The sequence below is a fragment of the Dasypus novemcinctus genome, chromosome 11, assembly GCF_030445035.2.
Source record: "Dasypus novemcinctus isolate mDasNov1 chromosome 11, mDasNov1.1.hap2, whole genome shotgun sequence".
In the NCBI taxonomy this organism is placed as follows: Eukaryota; Metazoa; Chordata; class Mammalia; order Cingulata; family Dasypodidae; genus Dasypus; species Dasypus novemcinctus.
The window spans coordinates 12165159-12180677 of NC_080683.1; the positions used below are offsets into that span (position 1 = coordinate 12165159).

The 15519-nt window shown below is 52.0% G+C and overlaps 1 protein-coding gene across 1 annotated transcript in view; it reads left to right on the forward strand.

The window, feature by feature from the left end:
- The window catches only part of DAAM2 (dishevelled associated activator of morphogenesis 2), a 71250-nt gene that overhangs the window by 52421 nt on the left and 3310 nt on the right, over positions 1-15519 (forward strand). The window contains 11 exon segments of the mRNA XM_004462878.5: positions 1131-1238; positions 3498-3521; positions 4553-4659; positions 5838-5922; positions 7912-8018; positions 8144-8232; positions 11821-11989; positions 12166-12273; positions 13116-13176; positions 14332-14463; positions 15329-15499. Coding sequence (XP_004462935.4) covers positions 1131-1238; positions 3498-3521; positions 4553-4659; positions 5838-5922; positions 7912-8018; positions 8144-8232; positions 11821-11989; positions 12166-12273; positions 13116-13176; positions 14332-14463; positions 15329-15499 — 1161 coding nt within the window.

Consider the following 15519-nt stretch of genomic DNA (forward strand, 5'->3'; position numbering starts at 1 on the left):
AGCCCTCTCGGATTCCATCTCCTCTCTGCCCTATGCACCCCTTTCTAGGAGCCCGGCTCCCCTCCCAGCCCCTTCCTCTACCCCACGCCTGCTCCTGCGTGTGTACACAAAGGCGCACACACAGTGGTTATTTCTGCCATGAAAAGAATGCGTCTGTGTTGGGTTTGGCCACTTGCCGGTATCCCTCGCTGCTCCGCGCTTCCCAGCCCGGCATTCCACACGAGGGTCCCTGGCCTTAGGAAGGCCACAGGAATGTCCCTGCCCCCACTCTGGCCGAGCCTCCCCTTTCCAGAGTTTAAGAAAATACAAGTGAGTGAAAGGTATGTTTCTCTCTCCAAGCCCTGGGAGGGAGGCTGAGGGGAGGAGGAGGCGTTAAGAAGGCCAGGAGCTCCTGTTTTCAGGACAGCAGAGCTCTGCACGAGGTGAGGGTGGGAGGTGAGGGTGGTCCGAGCCATTGTCCGGGGTCCCAAGGCCTGGACAGCAGCTCCTCCCACGTACCCGGGGAGGGCGCAAACTGCGCCACCCGCACGGAGATGGAGCAGCGCCTGCGACCAAGGCCCCTCAGTCAGAGGACAGCGAGCGCCTGGGCCTGCCCGGTGGCAGCTGCTGGCAGAGCTGCTGGTCGGAGCAGCATTACGGCCGGGGTCAGGGCATCCCGAGCACTGGCATTTGTGCACTTTCTGGGAAGCTGGGAGAGCTGGAGGAAGACCCTTGGGAGGGAAAACAGCCATCTCAGATAACAGAGCTATCCTCTGTGGTGAGGCTTGGAGGACCCCACATATGTGTGGGCACTACCCTGCCGACGAGCTCCCTGTGCCCTGAGAGCAGTGTGTGTGTTCAGAAGTGTGTAGTTCACCACCCCCCTTTCCTGCCAGCCCATCCCTTCCTCTACTCTCGTTGATTCCGGGAACACCTTCCTAGGAGAAGGAAGGAGGAGGAGGTTGGCCCTGGCCTAGCCTGGAGGAGGGTGAGGGTACTGAAGAGGGCTGGAGGTTTGAGGGGTGCGGCCGACTCCCTTCTGAAGGTCCGAAGGCCTGGCCACTGCAGCATGTGTGGCCGGGGATGGGGGGCGTCCTCCCAGCGGAGGAGTTGGGTCAGCCGTGGGGTCTTCTCCTTGCCCCGAATCTTAGGAACGTGTTCCTGGCACCGTGTGGAATGACATTGATGATATGAAGGTATTTCGGATTCTGGACCTAGAAGATTTTGAAAAAATGTTTTCAGCCTATCAGAGGCATCAGGTAAGAACCCACTCCCCTCTGGCCTTTTGGGAGTCTCTGTTACTCCCTTTTCCTGTCTTGACTTCCACATATACTCCTTGAATGCAAACCTCTCCCTCCCCTGCCCTCCCCTCCCCTGCCCTCCCCTCCCCTGCCCACCCCTCTTCTCTGTTTGCTGAAGACAAGATATGAATTGGGGGTGTGCAGTCTGTGTTGGGGGGACATCCCATTGTATGACAGTTTGTATTTGCACATCACGTGATGAAATTGCATTTTGTCCTGGAGCACTGGAGGAGTCGCAGAGCCTGGCCACTGTCGACCCCAACTTTTTTTTTTTTTGCCCTTTAGAGACTATATCTAGAAGGCATTATAACTTTTCAAACCATTGTCTCCAGCACCCTCATATCTCTCAACACCCCCATGACTTAGCTGAGCAGGGAATGTTGATGCTCCAAGAAGGTGCTGTCGCGCCAGGTCCCTTCAAGGGGTTTAGTCCAGGCCCAGTGAACTCCGAGCAGAGGCACTGGTCAGCAAGTGGGAGAGGGGAGTCGGTGCAGAAGGCAGGGCATTCCCGGGGCTGGGGTCTCCAACTATCTGAGTACCTGCGGGATTGCCACCAAACGTGATTCTCAGACCTCATCCTCAGTGGAAGAGACCCAGGAATCTGCATTTCAACCAGCAAACCCAGTTTCTCCTGGAGGCCCCCAGGCCCTGCTCTTCTCTGCCTCCTCCCAGGGGCTCTTTCCTCACTGGGTCATACCATTTTCTTTTTGGTTTTCTCTGCTCAGCCTAGGGCTCCAGCCTTGGGTTCTTGCCCTGGCACCAAGGGGTGAAATGGGGGGGGGTGTCCCCCGGGCCCTGGGGTGCCCTGATGCTGTGGTGTGGTTCCCCCCATCTGGAGAGGCTGCCCTGCCCTCCTCACTGAGAGCAGGCAGGACTGAGGGCACGGCCTACTGCTCCTAGGAAGCAGGCCCCGTGGGGACCTGAGCTCTGGCCCCATCTTAGGATTCTAGCAAAAGCAGGTGATGGTTCATTTAATTTAAGGTGGGGGGGAGACTCAAAGCATCTGACTCTCCATCCCTAATTCCAGGGAACATTTTTAGTCCCACACTCACGTCAGGCTGGCAGAGCCGGGGCAGCGCTGGAGCTGGAAGGACGGTGTCAGAGCACTTGCTGCTCATGAATCAGCGCTCTGGGAGGGGACGGTGCGCGAGGGGTGTGCATAGCACGGCGCACCCGTCGGAGCCAGTCACACGCCTCTGCCTAGTCTGAAAGTCTTCCTCCAGGTCAGGGCTCCAGCCCTGCCCACCCAGTCTCCAGGGCGCTGGGATGGGGCCAGTGGGGAAAGAAGGGATCTGGAGACAGGACAAGCAGGATCTGGGGCCTCCCATTCTGGTGAACTGGGAATAGCTGAGACTGAAAGCCCCCTCTTCTGAGCCCCCCTCCCACAGCCACTCAGTGTGGCCTCCTGTGTGGGGGGCTGTGCACACCAGGCGCTGTCCCTTGGCACACCGGCACACCGCATAGCCCCTGGGACCGAATTCTCAGCCCCGGAGCTGGAGAGCCCCCAGAGGCTGCACTGCCCTTTCACCTCCTCTCTCGGCACCCTGGGCGGGTTGGGGGTGGGTGGGTGGTCCTGGGAGCTGTGTCTGCCTTCCGTGCCCTCTGCAGGTCCGCAGTTAGTGACTTCGGCTCCCTCCTGTCGGAAAGGGAGGACGGGGCTGTGGGCGCTGCCTCCCGGCTCCCCTTAGAGCTGGAAGGACCAGGGCGCTGCCTCCCACTCCTCATCATCCCCTTCCAGGCAGAGGCAAGGGTCAAAGAGCAAAGGCCAGAGACACTTGCTTTCCTCTGCCCCAGTGAACACAAGTTTCATGCGCTTCCAGTTCGAGTTCGTTTGTGTCTCTTCCCCTATTTGGAGTGATGAACTCTTCTGTCTTCTCGGAAGATTCCCAGCAGCGGAGAGGGAAAAGCAGGCAGCCAGGGCTGGGGTGGGGGAGCTCTGGCTGGGAAATGGTGAACCCCACCCCCACTCCCTCCCAGGGCGGGCGGGAGGAGCTGCCTGTTGCCTGCTTTGTTTGGCTTCTCGAAGAGCGCATGCCTGCTAAGGGGGTTCCTTCGGTGCTCCGTCCTGGTCTCAGTCTCCAACCACAGGGGTCTCCGTGGCATAGGGGGATCAAAGGGGATGCTAAGGGATCTATCCTGCAGTTCCTGATCCCTAAACCCCACAGCTAACATTGTGCATGTTTAATTCTCTATTGGCTGTGGCTGCAACCCACCTAGGAGCTGATAACTAATCCTCAGCAGGTGAGTCACTTTGGGGCACTGGACATCCCACCTTTTAACTGCTTTCCTGGGCTGCTGCCCTATCCAGCACCCTGAAGAGAGGGCTATCCCTTCCACCTCCTGCCTTAGTACCCATCCTTACACGGTAGCTTGGGGGAGGGTTCCCAAAGAGAGACAAGAAGTGTTGGAGAGGGCGTCATTGCAAGCAGATCCCTACCAGCACTGGAGGTGAAGGTCTCCTGGAGGGAGAGAAGGCTTCCAGGTCTCTTCCCTCACCCACAAGGCCGGGCAGGGCTGTCCTTTAGGGCTGTGCAGCCCAAGCACTGCACAGTTCCAGGGGCACCATCGCAAAGACGATGATGTGACCGACGGCCCCTGGACTTGCACAGTGTGCATTGTGTGCCTGGAAGGGCCTCTCTGAGTAGGAACCAGCCTCTGCCTACCTCTCCAAGACAAGGGAGCCCATTTTTGATTTCCTGGGGATTTGCCTGCTGGAACCCAGAGGAGAGGATTCTATCTGGAGTTCTGCCTCAGTTTCCCCACCTCTGAACTTGAGGACATCCCTTCCCTTGGGCCCATTGGGCCATGCCCTGGAGTCTTCAGGAACTGCAGGAGCTTGGAGTCAGCAGCTCATCAAGCTTGTGGAGGCTCAATGGGTTTGGAGTAGGGGTTGCTTCTGAGGGAAAGGCTGTGGTTCATAACACACTGCCCAAAGCCACAGGGATCTGTCACCCTCCCCGTCAGAACAGCCCCTTCTCTAGATTTCCTAGAAAGGCTAATCTCTACAAAGGTGGTGGGAAGTTCCGCAGTGCCCCCTATCTCGTTCTCACCCTGGGTAAATTCGCAGAGACATCCCGTTAGCATCAGCCATTAACCACCCTCGTCTCTCTCTCCCCCCCCATTTTTTCCCTTCCCCCTTTCTCTTTCCGTCACACCAGAAGCATTCCCAGGTTGCTGGAGGGGAGGGGCAGGGGGTGTTCCTGGGGGGTGGGCAGGAAGAGGATCAGGGGAAACAGGCACCTCAACCTTTCCACTTGGCTTGTTGGTTGCAGAAAGAGCTGGGCTCCACCGAGGATATCTACCTGGCCTCCCGCAAGGTCAAAGAGCTGTCGGTCATTGACGGCCGGAGGGCCCAGAACTGCATCATCCTTCTCTCCAAGTACGCTCACTCTGCCCCTGCAACCTTGCCCCATGATAAGTTCCCGGTGGGCAGAACGGGTCCTGCTGGGAGCCGAGGCCTGAGATGGGACTGGAGCAAAGGGAGATGGGTGAACTGGATCCCTGGGGGAGAAAGGTGGCAGAAGAATGGGGCAGTGGTGGTCTCTGCCATCCCCTAGGGGTGGGGGAGGAGGACGCTGATCTAGAACTTCTCCTCGGAGGGAGCCCATGTTAAGTGGAACCCTGCAGACCGGAAGCTGCCTATTCCCAGGCCCCTGGCCAGCCTGGTCAGCGTCTGGCAGCCGAGATTGCTCTAAGCCCGTGGAGGGCCCCGCTCGGCTTAGGCCTCAGAGCAGCATGATCTCAGCCCCTAAGCATTTCCCGTGGCCTGCAGAACAAGCAGGGCAGTATCTGCACTCACAGCACAGCTTCTGTGCGGGGCCTCCCGCCTGAGCCTGGGTCGGAGGTCACTGCCTCCCCTACTATTCTTAGCTCTGCCTCCAGCTGCCTCTGGGACATCTGCCCCCTCTTTCCTCCCCCCAAGCCTCAGGCCTCCTTTTCTCCCACTCGGTGTAAGGGGAAGAGTTCTCCGTCAGGAGGGTTCCCAATGGATGTGCATCTGGACACAGGGAAGGGTCGTGGGGTATGGAGGAGGAGAAAGTCTTCCTCTCCCTGACACCGAGACTGATGGGAGCAGCTGTGCAGGAGCTGGGGCGCTGCAGAAGGCTAGGGCTGTTCTGTCTTCCCAGAATGAAGGAAGCAGGGAAGTGCACCCCCCCTACCCTTTGTTCCCTGCTGATATTCTCATCCTCCCATGGAGGATACTGTGGATTTTTAAGGCATAAGGAGAAGGATCAGCAACCCTTTGCCCTGCCTCAGTCCAACTGAAGACCTTTTTACTCCCTGTCAGCTCTGACAAAGAGCAAGAGACCCGAGAGGCTCAAGGCTCAAGTCTCTACTTAGAGACTAAAAGAGTTCATTACAGAAGTTGTATGGAGTGAATGCTGTTAATTTAGCAGGCTTCACAGGGGAGGCGAGGTTTCTGTTTTGCTCAGTCTCAGATATACTCCCGAATTAACATTTGGGGGAGAGGCTGGAGCCGCACCTTCTGGAGAAGAAGGTTTGAGGTCCATTGTGAACCCAGGCCCAGGCTGTTGAGAGGGTGGGGTTTTGCCCTAGGTTGAAGCTGTCTAACGAGGAGATTCGGCAGGCCATCTTGAAGATGGACGAGCAGGAGGACCTTGCTAAGGACATGCTGGAGCAGGTAAGCACCCTCGGTGGGAAAGAGAACTGAACCTGGGGTCAGCCAGACCCCTTCCTAACAGCCCCCAGGGAGGCTGAGACTCTCAGATCAAGGAGAAATTGGGTTGTGGCCACAGGGGGAAGGTTTATGGAAACTTCCCTGCACCAGCCTTTCTGGGGGGTGGCTGAAAAAGGCCTTCTCTTTTCCAGGGGTCCATGAGGACCCTGAAAAGAGATATGAGCTAACCCCCATGGGTCTCAAGACAAAGGGTGACCCACAGCCGTATCTTTCCCAAATCTCTCCCATCTTGGTTTGTTGTATCCTTCAAGAGAAACCTAAAAATGACCAAACAAAAACACCATCAATTGGACTTAATTAAATTAAAGCACTATTACTAGAGTGAAAATACCAGCCAAACACTAGGAAGAAGATATTTGGTACATATATCTCATATCCAGAATAGAGAACTCTACAAATCAATGAGAAAACAACAAACAGCCTACCTTAAGAATAAACACAAGGCTTGAACACACACTTCATAAAAGGAAATGCCCAAATGGCCAATAAGCATATTAAAAGATGCTCAATATTATTAGTCATGGGAGAAATGCAATAAAACCACACGAGATGGTACCATACACCCAACAGAATGGCTAAAATTAAAAGTGACACTGCCAAGCTTTGGAAGGAAATGAAGCAATTGAAATTCATTTAGTACTATCACTTTGGAAAACTATTTGTGCATAATAAGGCTCAACATATACCTATCCTATGGCCCAGCAATCCAAGTCCTAGATATTCAAAAGAAGTGAGTACAAAGACTGACTAAAAGACATACGAAAGAATATTTATAGCAGCTCCCAAACTATGAACAACCCAACTGCCCATCAATAGGAAAATAGACTGTGTTAAATCCATTTAGTAGAATGATACTCAGCAATAAGTAAAAACACACTACTGGAAAGCAGACATGGCTCAACTGATAGAGCGTCTGCCTATCGTATGGAGGGTCCAGGGTTCCATACCCAGGCCCTCCTGACCTGTGTGCTGAGCTGGCCCACATGCATGTTGTCACGTGCAAGGAGCGCTGTGCCATACAGGTGTGCCTCCATGTAGGGGAGCCCCATGCACAAGGAGTGTGTCCCGCAAGGAGATCCACCCTGTTTGAGAAAAGCACAGCCTGCCCAGGAGTGGCACCACACAACAGAGAGCTGATACAACAAGATTACGCAACAAATAAGAGACACAGTTTCCCACTGCCACCTAATAATACAAGCGAACACAGGAGAACGCACAGTGAATGGACACGGAGAGCAGACAACCGGGAGGACAGGGAAAGAAATAAATAAAATCTTCGGAAAAAAACAACAACCACAGTACCATTACAACATTGATAAACCTCAAGACATTGTGTTGAGCAAAAAATGCCAGACACAAAAGAGAACACACAGCACAAGTCCATTTATATGAAGTTCAAGAACAAGCAAATTGAATGTAGGGTGATAGAAGTCCATTGAGAGGCTATCTTGGGGTGGGGGGTGGGAGGAGAGGTGTGGGGTTGGCATATTGAATGGGAAGTGGCATAAGGGAACTTTCTGGGGGACTGGAAATGGATAGCGTTTCCATGTATGGGTAATTTTGTCAAAATTCATTGAACTGTACATTTTAAATAAGTGTTTAATTACATGTAAATTATACTTCAATAAACTTGATTTAAAAAGAAAAACAATCATTGAACTGTACACTGAAAAGGCTACTTTACTGTGTCTAACATCTCAATTTTTAAAATGTGGAGGAAAAAGGGAAAAATGAAGAAGTCTAGGGCCAGGTACCTCTGTCATCCCTTCCAAGCAGATGAAAACTAAGCCAGTCCACATGAAGGATGCTTCTCTCTTTTAAGGCCCCCCTGCCCATACTGAGCAGGCTCAAGTTATGGGCTTCTCCTGCACTGCATCTTCCTTCTCAACTTCTCACCACTTTCCTGTCTGACCTTCACCCTGCTCTTTGCAGCTTCTCAAGTTCATCCCGGAAAAGAGCGACATTGACCTCCTTGAGGAGCATAAGCATGAAATTGAGCGGATGGCCCGTGCTGACCGCTTCCTCTATGAAATGAGCAGGTTGGGTCATGCATGTGGCTGGTGGGATTGAGGTTGGGGCGGACAGACTTCTGCCCAGGGGGAAGGGGATGGAGTGGGGTAGGAGCTGCCTCCTTGAGCTGGGGTTCCTCACAATGTGTCCACAGGATTGACCACTACCAGCAGCGACTGCAGGCACTCTTCTTCAAGAAGAAGTTCCAGGAGCGTCTGGCAGAGGCCAAGCCCAAAGTGGAAGGTAGGCATGGAGGAGGCCCAGGGTGGAGAAAGCACCTGGGAAAGCCAGGGGGTGTGGAGCCAATGAGCAGGGGCAGGGAAAATGCCTTCCTTATTCTTCGCCCCAAAGCAAAACCAAAGCCAAGGACACAGGCAAGAAACTTATCACTATTGTAAATAAATGTGCTTGTTTCTGTTAGCACATGTGCCAACTATGTGGCACGTTCCCAGTGTCTCAGCATGTGAACTCTCCAAGGTGAGGAACCTGTTGACATCTGCCCCACAATGGGACAGAAATGCCAAGAAGGTAATGACGTTAGTAGGTGCCGCGGACAGTGCCCGGCATGTACCATGCCCATCAGTCCTCACCACCCAAAGTGAGAGGTACTAAGTGAGTTAATTCATATAAAGTTCAGAAAACATCTCTGGGCACATTATTTCAAAGTATGAGCTATCTGATAAGTACGAAATTGGGCAAGGCCATCCTTGGAGGCACCTGATTTCCTGTTGGAATAGTCGGGGAAGCCACTCTTTTCCAACTGAGAAATTTGTAATTAAATAGGAACTATGTGCCAAGCACTGTGTGAGACACAACGTGGGTGGTCTCATTTGGCCCTCGAAATGACCCTATGGGTGTGCTATTATTAACCTTTGTGTGCCTAATCTAGAGCACACAGAGGGTAGTTTCCTAATCTCTAGAATGGGTATTTGCTAGTTGCGTGAGGCCATCTTACGGTAGGGAGGCGGTGGAGCCAGGTTAGGAACGCAAATGCCACCCTTCAGTGACAGGGAGCTGGGGAAAGATGGGTGGTCAGGATGGTGGGCAGACATGCAGCCCAGGATGGGAAAAAGTGGGAGATGCTATGGGGTTCATTTAGTGGTGAGGACAGGCTCAGCAGAAGGGAACAAGGGAGCCTGTGTGCGGATGCTGAGGGTGGCGGGCTGGGGCAGAACAGAGCAGGGACCCCCTCTACTGGACATTAGGGCTCAGCAGCTCCCCCTGAAATGCTCAGTCCAGAGAGTAACCCTCTTGGAATTTCGGGAGCTGTTTCAGGGAGGATCCTGGAGAAGGCGGGGCAAGCCAAAAGCATGACAGAGGTAGACCCAGGTGTTTTCTCTCACCTGGATCCAGCTCCCCCTTGTCACACATGGATGCACGTTACATGTACAAGGGACCTGAGGGTCATGGTCACATTTGGCCTAGGGGAGAAGGAAAGATATCAGTAGTAATTCAGTAGCTTCAAATTCTGATGACACCTCCCACCATGGTGATGGTGAATCATCGTCCTCACAACTTTCTTTCATTCTGCTGCAGACTGGTTTTGGGACATGTGGCTTAGATAAGGGGTTCAGTCTGAGGCATGGGTGCTCAACTCGTAATATCTGTGTGTCTTGGGTCAGTTGAACAAATATGAACGATTGCCATTTGGTGCTACAGAACTCATGTGGCTTAGCCATGAGGAAGATTTAATTTCAGCTGATTCCAGCCTCCCAGGAGCCCACTCCTAAGTGTTTCTTACGAGTCAGCCAGTGGATGCTCAGGGAAGAGTCTCCTTTTATTATTAAGCTACGCAGGACAAGGGGATGTGCATGGGATAGCAAATCCTGCTGGGGAAAGTAACAATCGCTCTGCTGTAGTAGTGGCTGCTGACCCTGAATGGTCCAGAGGTATCTTTTCTCCCAGAGGGAAGTGGGGAAGAGGTGGCTGTACATTGTATTTCAGAGAATCAGGTCTGTGTGCTTTTCTAAGGCAGAGATAAGAAGATTGTGCAGGGATTGGGATTCATAAGCATCGTTCTAGTTTGTGCAGGAAATATTGCTGGAAGAGCTAAGATTTGGTCTAACCCAGCTAGTTGACAGGCTGTTGACATACCCCTCCCCCAGCAGGAGCTCTGGGTCAATTTGCCAAAAGCCAACTTTACCGAAATTGGTAAATTTACCACTTCCATGAATAACTTCCAAACATATTCTCCTTGAATATATTCTTCACACGTATATGCTCATGGCTGAATATACCAAATTTACCGATTCTCATTGTGAATACATTCACTGACTGTGTTCAATATGAATATGGCTGCAAATGTAAACATACTCTTATGAAAGTATTCATGAATATATATTATTCTTAGGACTATAATGAAAATGCCAGTATTTCGTATGCGATTTTTCTCAGACCTTGATTTCCTTTGAGCTTGTCATTTTCTGTTTTGCCAACATTTTAGCATTTTTAGGATTCCTTTGCAAGTTTTTCAAACAGCATCTCAACCTTTCCCTTTCCCTCCTCTCTAAAGGTAACAGCTCTCCTGATCTCTAGATTAGTTTTGTCTGCTTTTGAACTTTGTATAAATGGAATAATCTGGCGTGAATTCTTTTATGCTGGCTTTTTTTGCTCAGCATTATGGTAGAGCATTATCTCTGTTTTTCCCTGTAGCAGTGGTTTATTTATTCTGAGTGGTGCATTTTATCCTGCTGTATGAATATACTGTAGTCTATTCAGTCTATTTGCAATTTTCAGAAAACTGGAAACAACCTAAATATCCATTAAGAGCCTTGACTTTTGGTGCCCATTTGTGTTTAGTTCTGTTGGATAACACCTACAGTGGACAGTTAGGTCATAAGGTATGCGTATGTTCAAATCTAGAAGATACAAGTCCTGCTTATTTTTACAGCTTTTTATAGTTACTTATCATTAGCTGCTTTTGAGATTTTTGCAAACTTTTAGACAACCAGTTTTCTTTTCATCTTTATAGCGGCAATTTTAGTAACACTCTTATGTGGCATATGCCAAAGACCGTTGGATGGGTTGGCCTACTTATCACCACAGATAATATTCAAAAAATATATTCCATAACTAGTAGCCAAATAGCCAAATTTTCAGTGTAGGATTTGCATTCCAATTTTGTGTATCCACAGAAATACATAATAGCTGAGGTAGGCCAGAACAGCCACATCAGAATGGATTGGTTGCTGTCAGCGTTACTTTGATATTTCTAGCAAATGTATCCTTTAAGGCTTTGGGAGGAAATGGTTAAAATGCCTAGAGATTGCAAAAATTAAAAAATTGTATTCAACAGAATGCCAACCTATTTAATCAAAATCTGAGACATGACCAACAGTGAAGTACGTCACTATCTTATAGCTGGAGATGCATATTATAATTGGTATCATGTTATAATTTAATCCACAAGAATTTTTTTTCTTTTCAAAAGTCAATAAAATACACCCATATTATGTAAAAGACTGAAACTTAAAATCTAAACTTTAATTTTAATTGCTACGGATAGGAAAGTATTATAGTCATACACGCATATTAATCTTTAAATATATGCAAGGAGAGATATTCTCAGATATATTCTTAGGAAGAGATGGTATACTTGGAGAATTGCTCATTTGGCAAGTTGGCTTTTGCTGAATTGGTCTGCTTCCCTTGGAGGTAGGTAGACCTGCAGAGCAGGTTGGTCTGCTGAGTGGGTACAATCTTTGCCCCTGGGAGACTTGGAGATGCCAGCCAGCTTTTCTGAGCTTTGTGGTGGCATCATCCGGGGGAAGGAGGGGGCCAGTCACCCTGGCTCAGTCTCCGTGGAACTCTGACCTGTCCCCCTTCTCCCAGCCATCCTGCTGGCCTCCCGGGAGCTGATCCGCAGCAAGCGTCTGAAGCAGATGCTGGAGGTCGTCCTGGCCATTGGCAACTTCATGAACAAAGGGCAGCGTGGGGGTGCCTACGGGTTCCGGGTGGCCAGCCTCAACAAGATTGCCGACACCAAGTCCAGCATCGACAGGTCGGGGCCCCTGCTGCTTCCTCAGCCGCCGTCTCACCCCACCCTGGCCTCTCCCTTCCTCCATTCCCCTACCCAAGGCTCGTCCCCTCCTTCCCCTAACACTCCACCCTGCTTTCCTCCTCATCTCCATTCCCAGTTCACTGGGTTCCTTACCCCTGACCTCACTTCCATCGCAGAAACATTTCTCTGCTCCACTACCTGATCATGATCCTGGAGAAGCATTTTCCTGACATCTTGAACATGCCCTTGGAGCTGCAGCATCTTCCAGGAGCTGCCAAAGTCAAGTGAGGAATTCCCGCAGGATGCCTTTCTCCCACTCCCATGCGCTCATCTGACTTCCACCCTCTGGGCCACCTGGGCTAACTAGCAAGGGGCAGTGTCTCAGTCTGCTTCTGGGAAAAGCCAATGAAGACAAACTCTCTGCCCTCAAATCTTGCTTCAGAAACGAGCCCCAGAACCAGCAAGGGAGTGGGGAAAGAATGTCAATGACAGGCACGTTAGTAAGCCAGCTATTGCCATGGCCAGTGAGAGTTTAGTCCCGTAGGACTCTCGGGGGGGCAGCATAGCACACCTGCTTCAGTATCCCACCCTGGGGATGGCTCCTGTAAGCAGTGGTTGACGGGTTCCTGGGAGGCGTGACTCTGCAGTGTGCCACGGGTACAGGCAGAAGGGGTTGTGCTCGCTGGTGGGAGTCAGGCCCAGGGAAATATGAATGGGCACCAGGAGCATCTGCTACAGGTAAGAAATCAGACCTGAACATAAAGCCCAATAGAAGCCATCACCGGTAGAAAAAAAAGAGTGCGGCAGGAGGTGGCTAGTGCATACTGGATACTTACTGCATGCAAGCTACTGTGATAAGAGCATGTCAGCATTGCTGGTAACAAAAGAAATAAATAAGTCTAAGGCAGAGGCCTTGTGTTGGAGGCTTTCTGACATACAGAATCGCATTTCTGAGCTGGAGGGATCTCTGGAACGTGTGTTTTGGCCCCTGTTATTCTACAGAAGCAGATGGAGGCAGAGGGGAGGTGCAGGTCTGAAACATGGGTCCTCTAGGTCCTGGGCTGTTGTGCTCTGCACCAGCCCGGGCCTCCTCAGCTCTGGAGCTGAACACCTTCCTTTCCCACAGCCTGGCCGAGCTGGAGAAGGAGGTGGGCAACCTGAAGCGGGGCCTCCGAGCCGTCGAGGTGGTGAGTACATCATGTCTGCCCGCCCAGGTTTGAGGGGTGCTGGCAGACACTGCTGCACTGCCTGTCAGGGGTCAGATTTGTGGAGCCCCTGATGGCAGAGGCCTTGGCTGATGCATTTCTGTGATCCCAAGCCCTTGCCTGGGGTGATAAAACAAATGGCTCCGTGGGTACAGAGGGTGGGCCTCCAACTCCGGAAAGAATTGGGTTATCTGGAACTTCTGCTTAGACCCCCCAAATGGGGGACGTCCATCTGAGACTGTTATCCTTGTCACAAACGTGATGTGGATTTGGCAGGGGATTGGAATGAACCACATATCCGCCGCATGCTTAGATGATAAAACAAATAATCTAACTCTTGTGCTGTTGAGAGTGATTTCTTTGCTTCCAAGAGCTTAAGTGTGGACGGGAAAAGGGCTCCACCTGCCTTTAAGGCTGGCGAGGGGCAAGTAGCACATGGTGTGACGGTGGAGACCACTGCTTCCAGAAGGGCCTTCCTTTGCCCTTTTACCTCTTCCTTCGGCAGCACTGTAGCTGGAGGTCCAGGTCTCTGGTCCCCACCATTTCTGCTCTGATGGCATCTCAGCCGACACTCTGGCCCTAGTATACTATAACTGGTCCCCTATACCGAAGAACTGGGGACTTCTCCCATCTTCAGTGTGGGGAAGGCAAGAGAAGGGAGATGGGACTTAGAGAATAGGGTTACATAGGGGAGAAAACTGGCTGGGGCAGGAGAAGGGAAGGAACAGGGTAGAACTTCCAACATTGTAGTCCTGTAAAGCCTGGCTACCCAAAGTGGAGCAAGGCAGACGCCTTAGGAATGCACACTGCTTCCTGGGGGATCTTGTTAAAAAGCAGGTTTTGATGAGAAGGTCTGGGATGGGGCCTGCATCCTGCATTTCTCAAAAGTTCCAGGTGATACCAATGCAGCTGGTCCTTGGACCGCACACAAGGCTCCAGAGAGAGAACGATGGCAGTGGTGGGCGAGGAAGGGCTGGAGACTGAGTGGAAGAGTTGATCTTAGAGTCTTTGCTACCCTCAGAACTGAGGTTCCAAAAGCAGGTTCAGTGTGTGGTGACAAGGGTGGCAGCGTGACTCCCTGAATTCCTGACTCTCATCCTGGCACCAGTCTAACTGGCACGTTTCCTCTCTCCTCAGGAGCTCGAATACCAGAAACGCCAGGTGCGGGAACCGAATGACAAGTTTGTCCCAGTCATGAGTGACTTCATCACAGTCTCCAGCTTCAGCTTCTCAGAGCTGGAGGACCAGCTAAATGAGGCCAGGGACAAGGTACAAGTGCCCAAACCCTCAACCAGACTCCCAGGCTGGCCCCAACTCCCCCTCCTCCCCAACCCCTCCCCTCATCTCCACCACAGAGGGCCCCAACTCAGGGAACTCTGAGGAGAACCCAGTTCCCTCACTCCTGCGAGAAAAGTACTACCACCACCACTGCTACAAAATCACGGCCCACGGCTCCGGTGTCAGGGGCTGCATTGAGCATGTTACACGATTTCTACCTTGCGGGCACGCTGGAAAGGTTATTACCCCATTTGACACCTCAGGAGGTTATGTGCCTTGCCCAGGGTTGCTCAGCCAGATGCCACAGGCAGTTTGGGCTAGAATCCTGCCTGGAGAGCTCATCTTTGGGTGCACCTGCTTCCCATGTACAAGGTCCCAGGTTCATTCCCTGGTACCTCCTTAAAAAAAAAAAAAAGATTCTGACTCAGGAGGCCTGTGCTGGGGCTGAGGTTCAGCATCTCTAACATGTTCCTAGGCGCTGCCTATGCTCCTGAGCCATGCTGAGGAGTAAGGTCTTAGAGGGTACTGAATGGGCTGGATTTGAGATAGTCACTCGCAATAAAAGCCAGAACAGTGCCTGGCCCCCACGGCACTATGAAGTAGATTCCATTATTAGCCCCATTTTACAGTTGAAGAAACTGAGGCACGGCCCAGGATCCATCAGCCAGCCCAGATCCTACCCCCCGCTCCCCCGAGGGTGTCAGCCTCAAGCCAGTCCTTCAGCTCCGTCCCTTCCCCAGGGCCAAGTGACCCCGGCTTTGGCCTGAGGTCCGCTCGGGCTGGAAGCCAGCTCACCACACAGGCCGGGCCCACGGTGCTTGGCGTGGCTTCCCCACCAACTGCTCTCCTTCCACAGTTCGCCAAGGCCCTGATGCATTTTGGGGAGCATGAGAACAAGATGCAGCCAGACGAGTTCTTTGGCATCTTTGACACCTTCCTGCAGGCCTTCTCAGAGGCCCGGCAGGACCTGGAGGCAACGAGGAGAAAGAAGGAGGAAGAGGAGCGGCGGGCACGCGTGGAAGCCGTGGTGAGAGGGCTGGAGAGGAC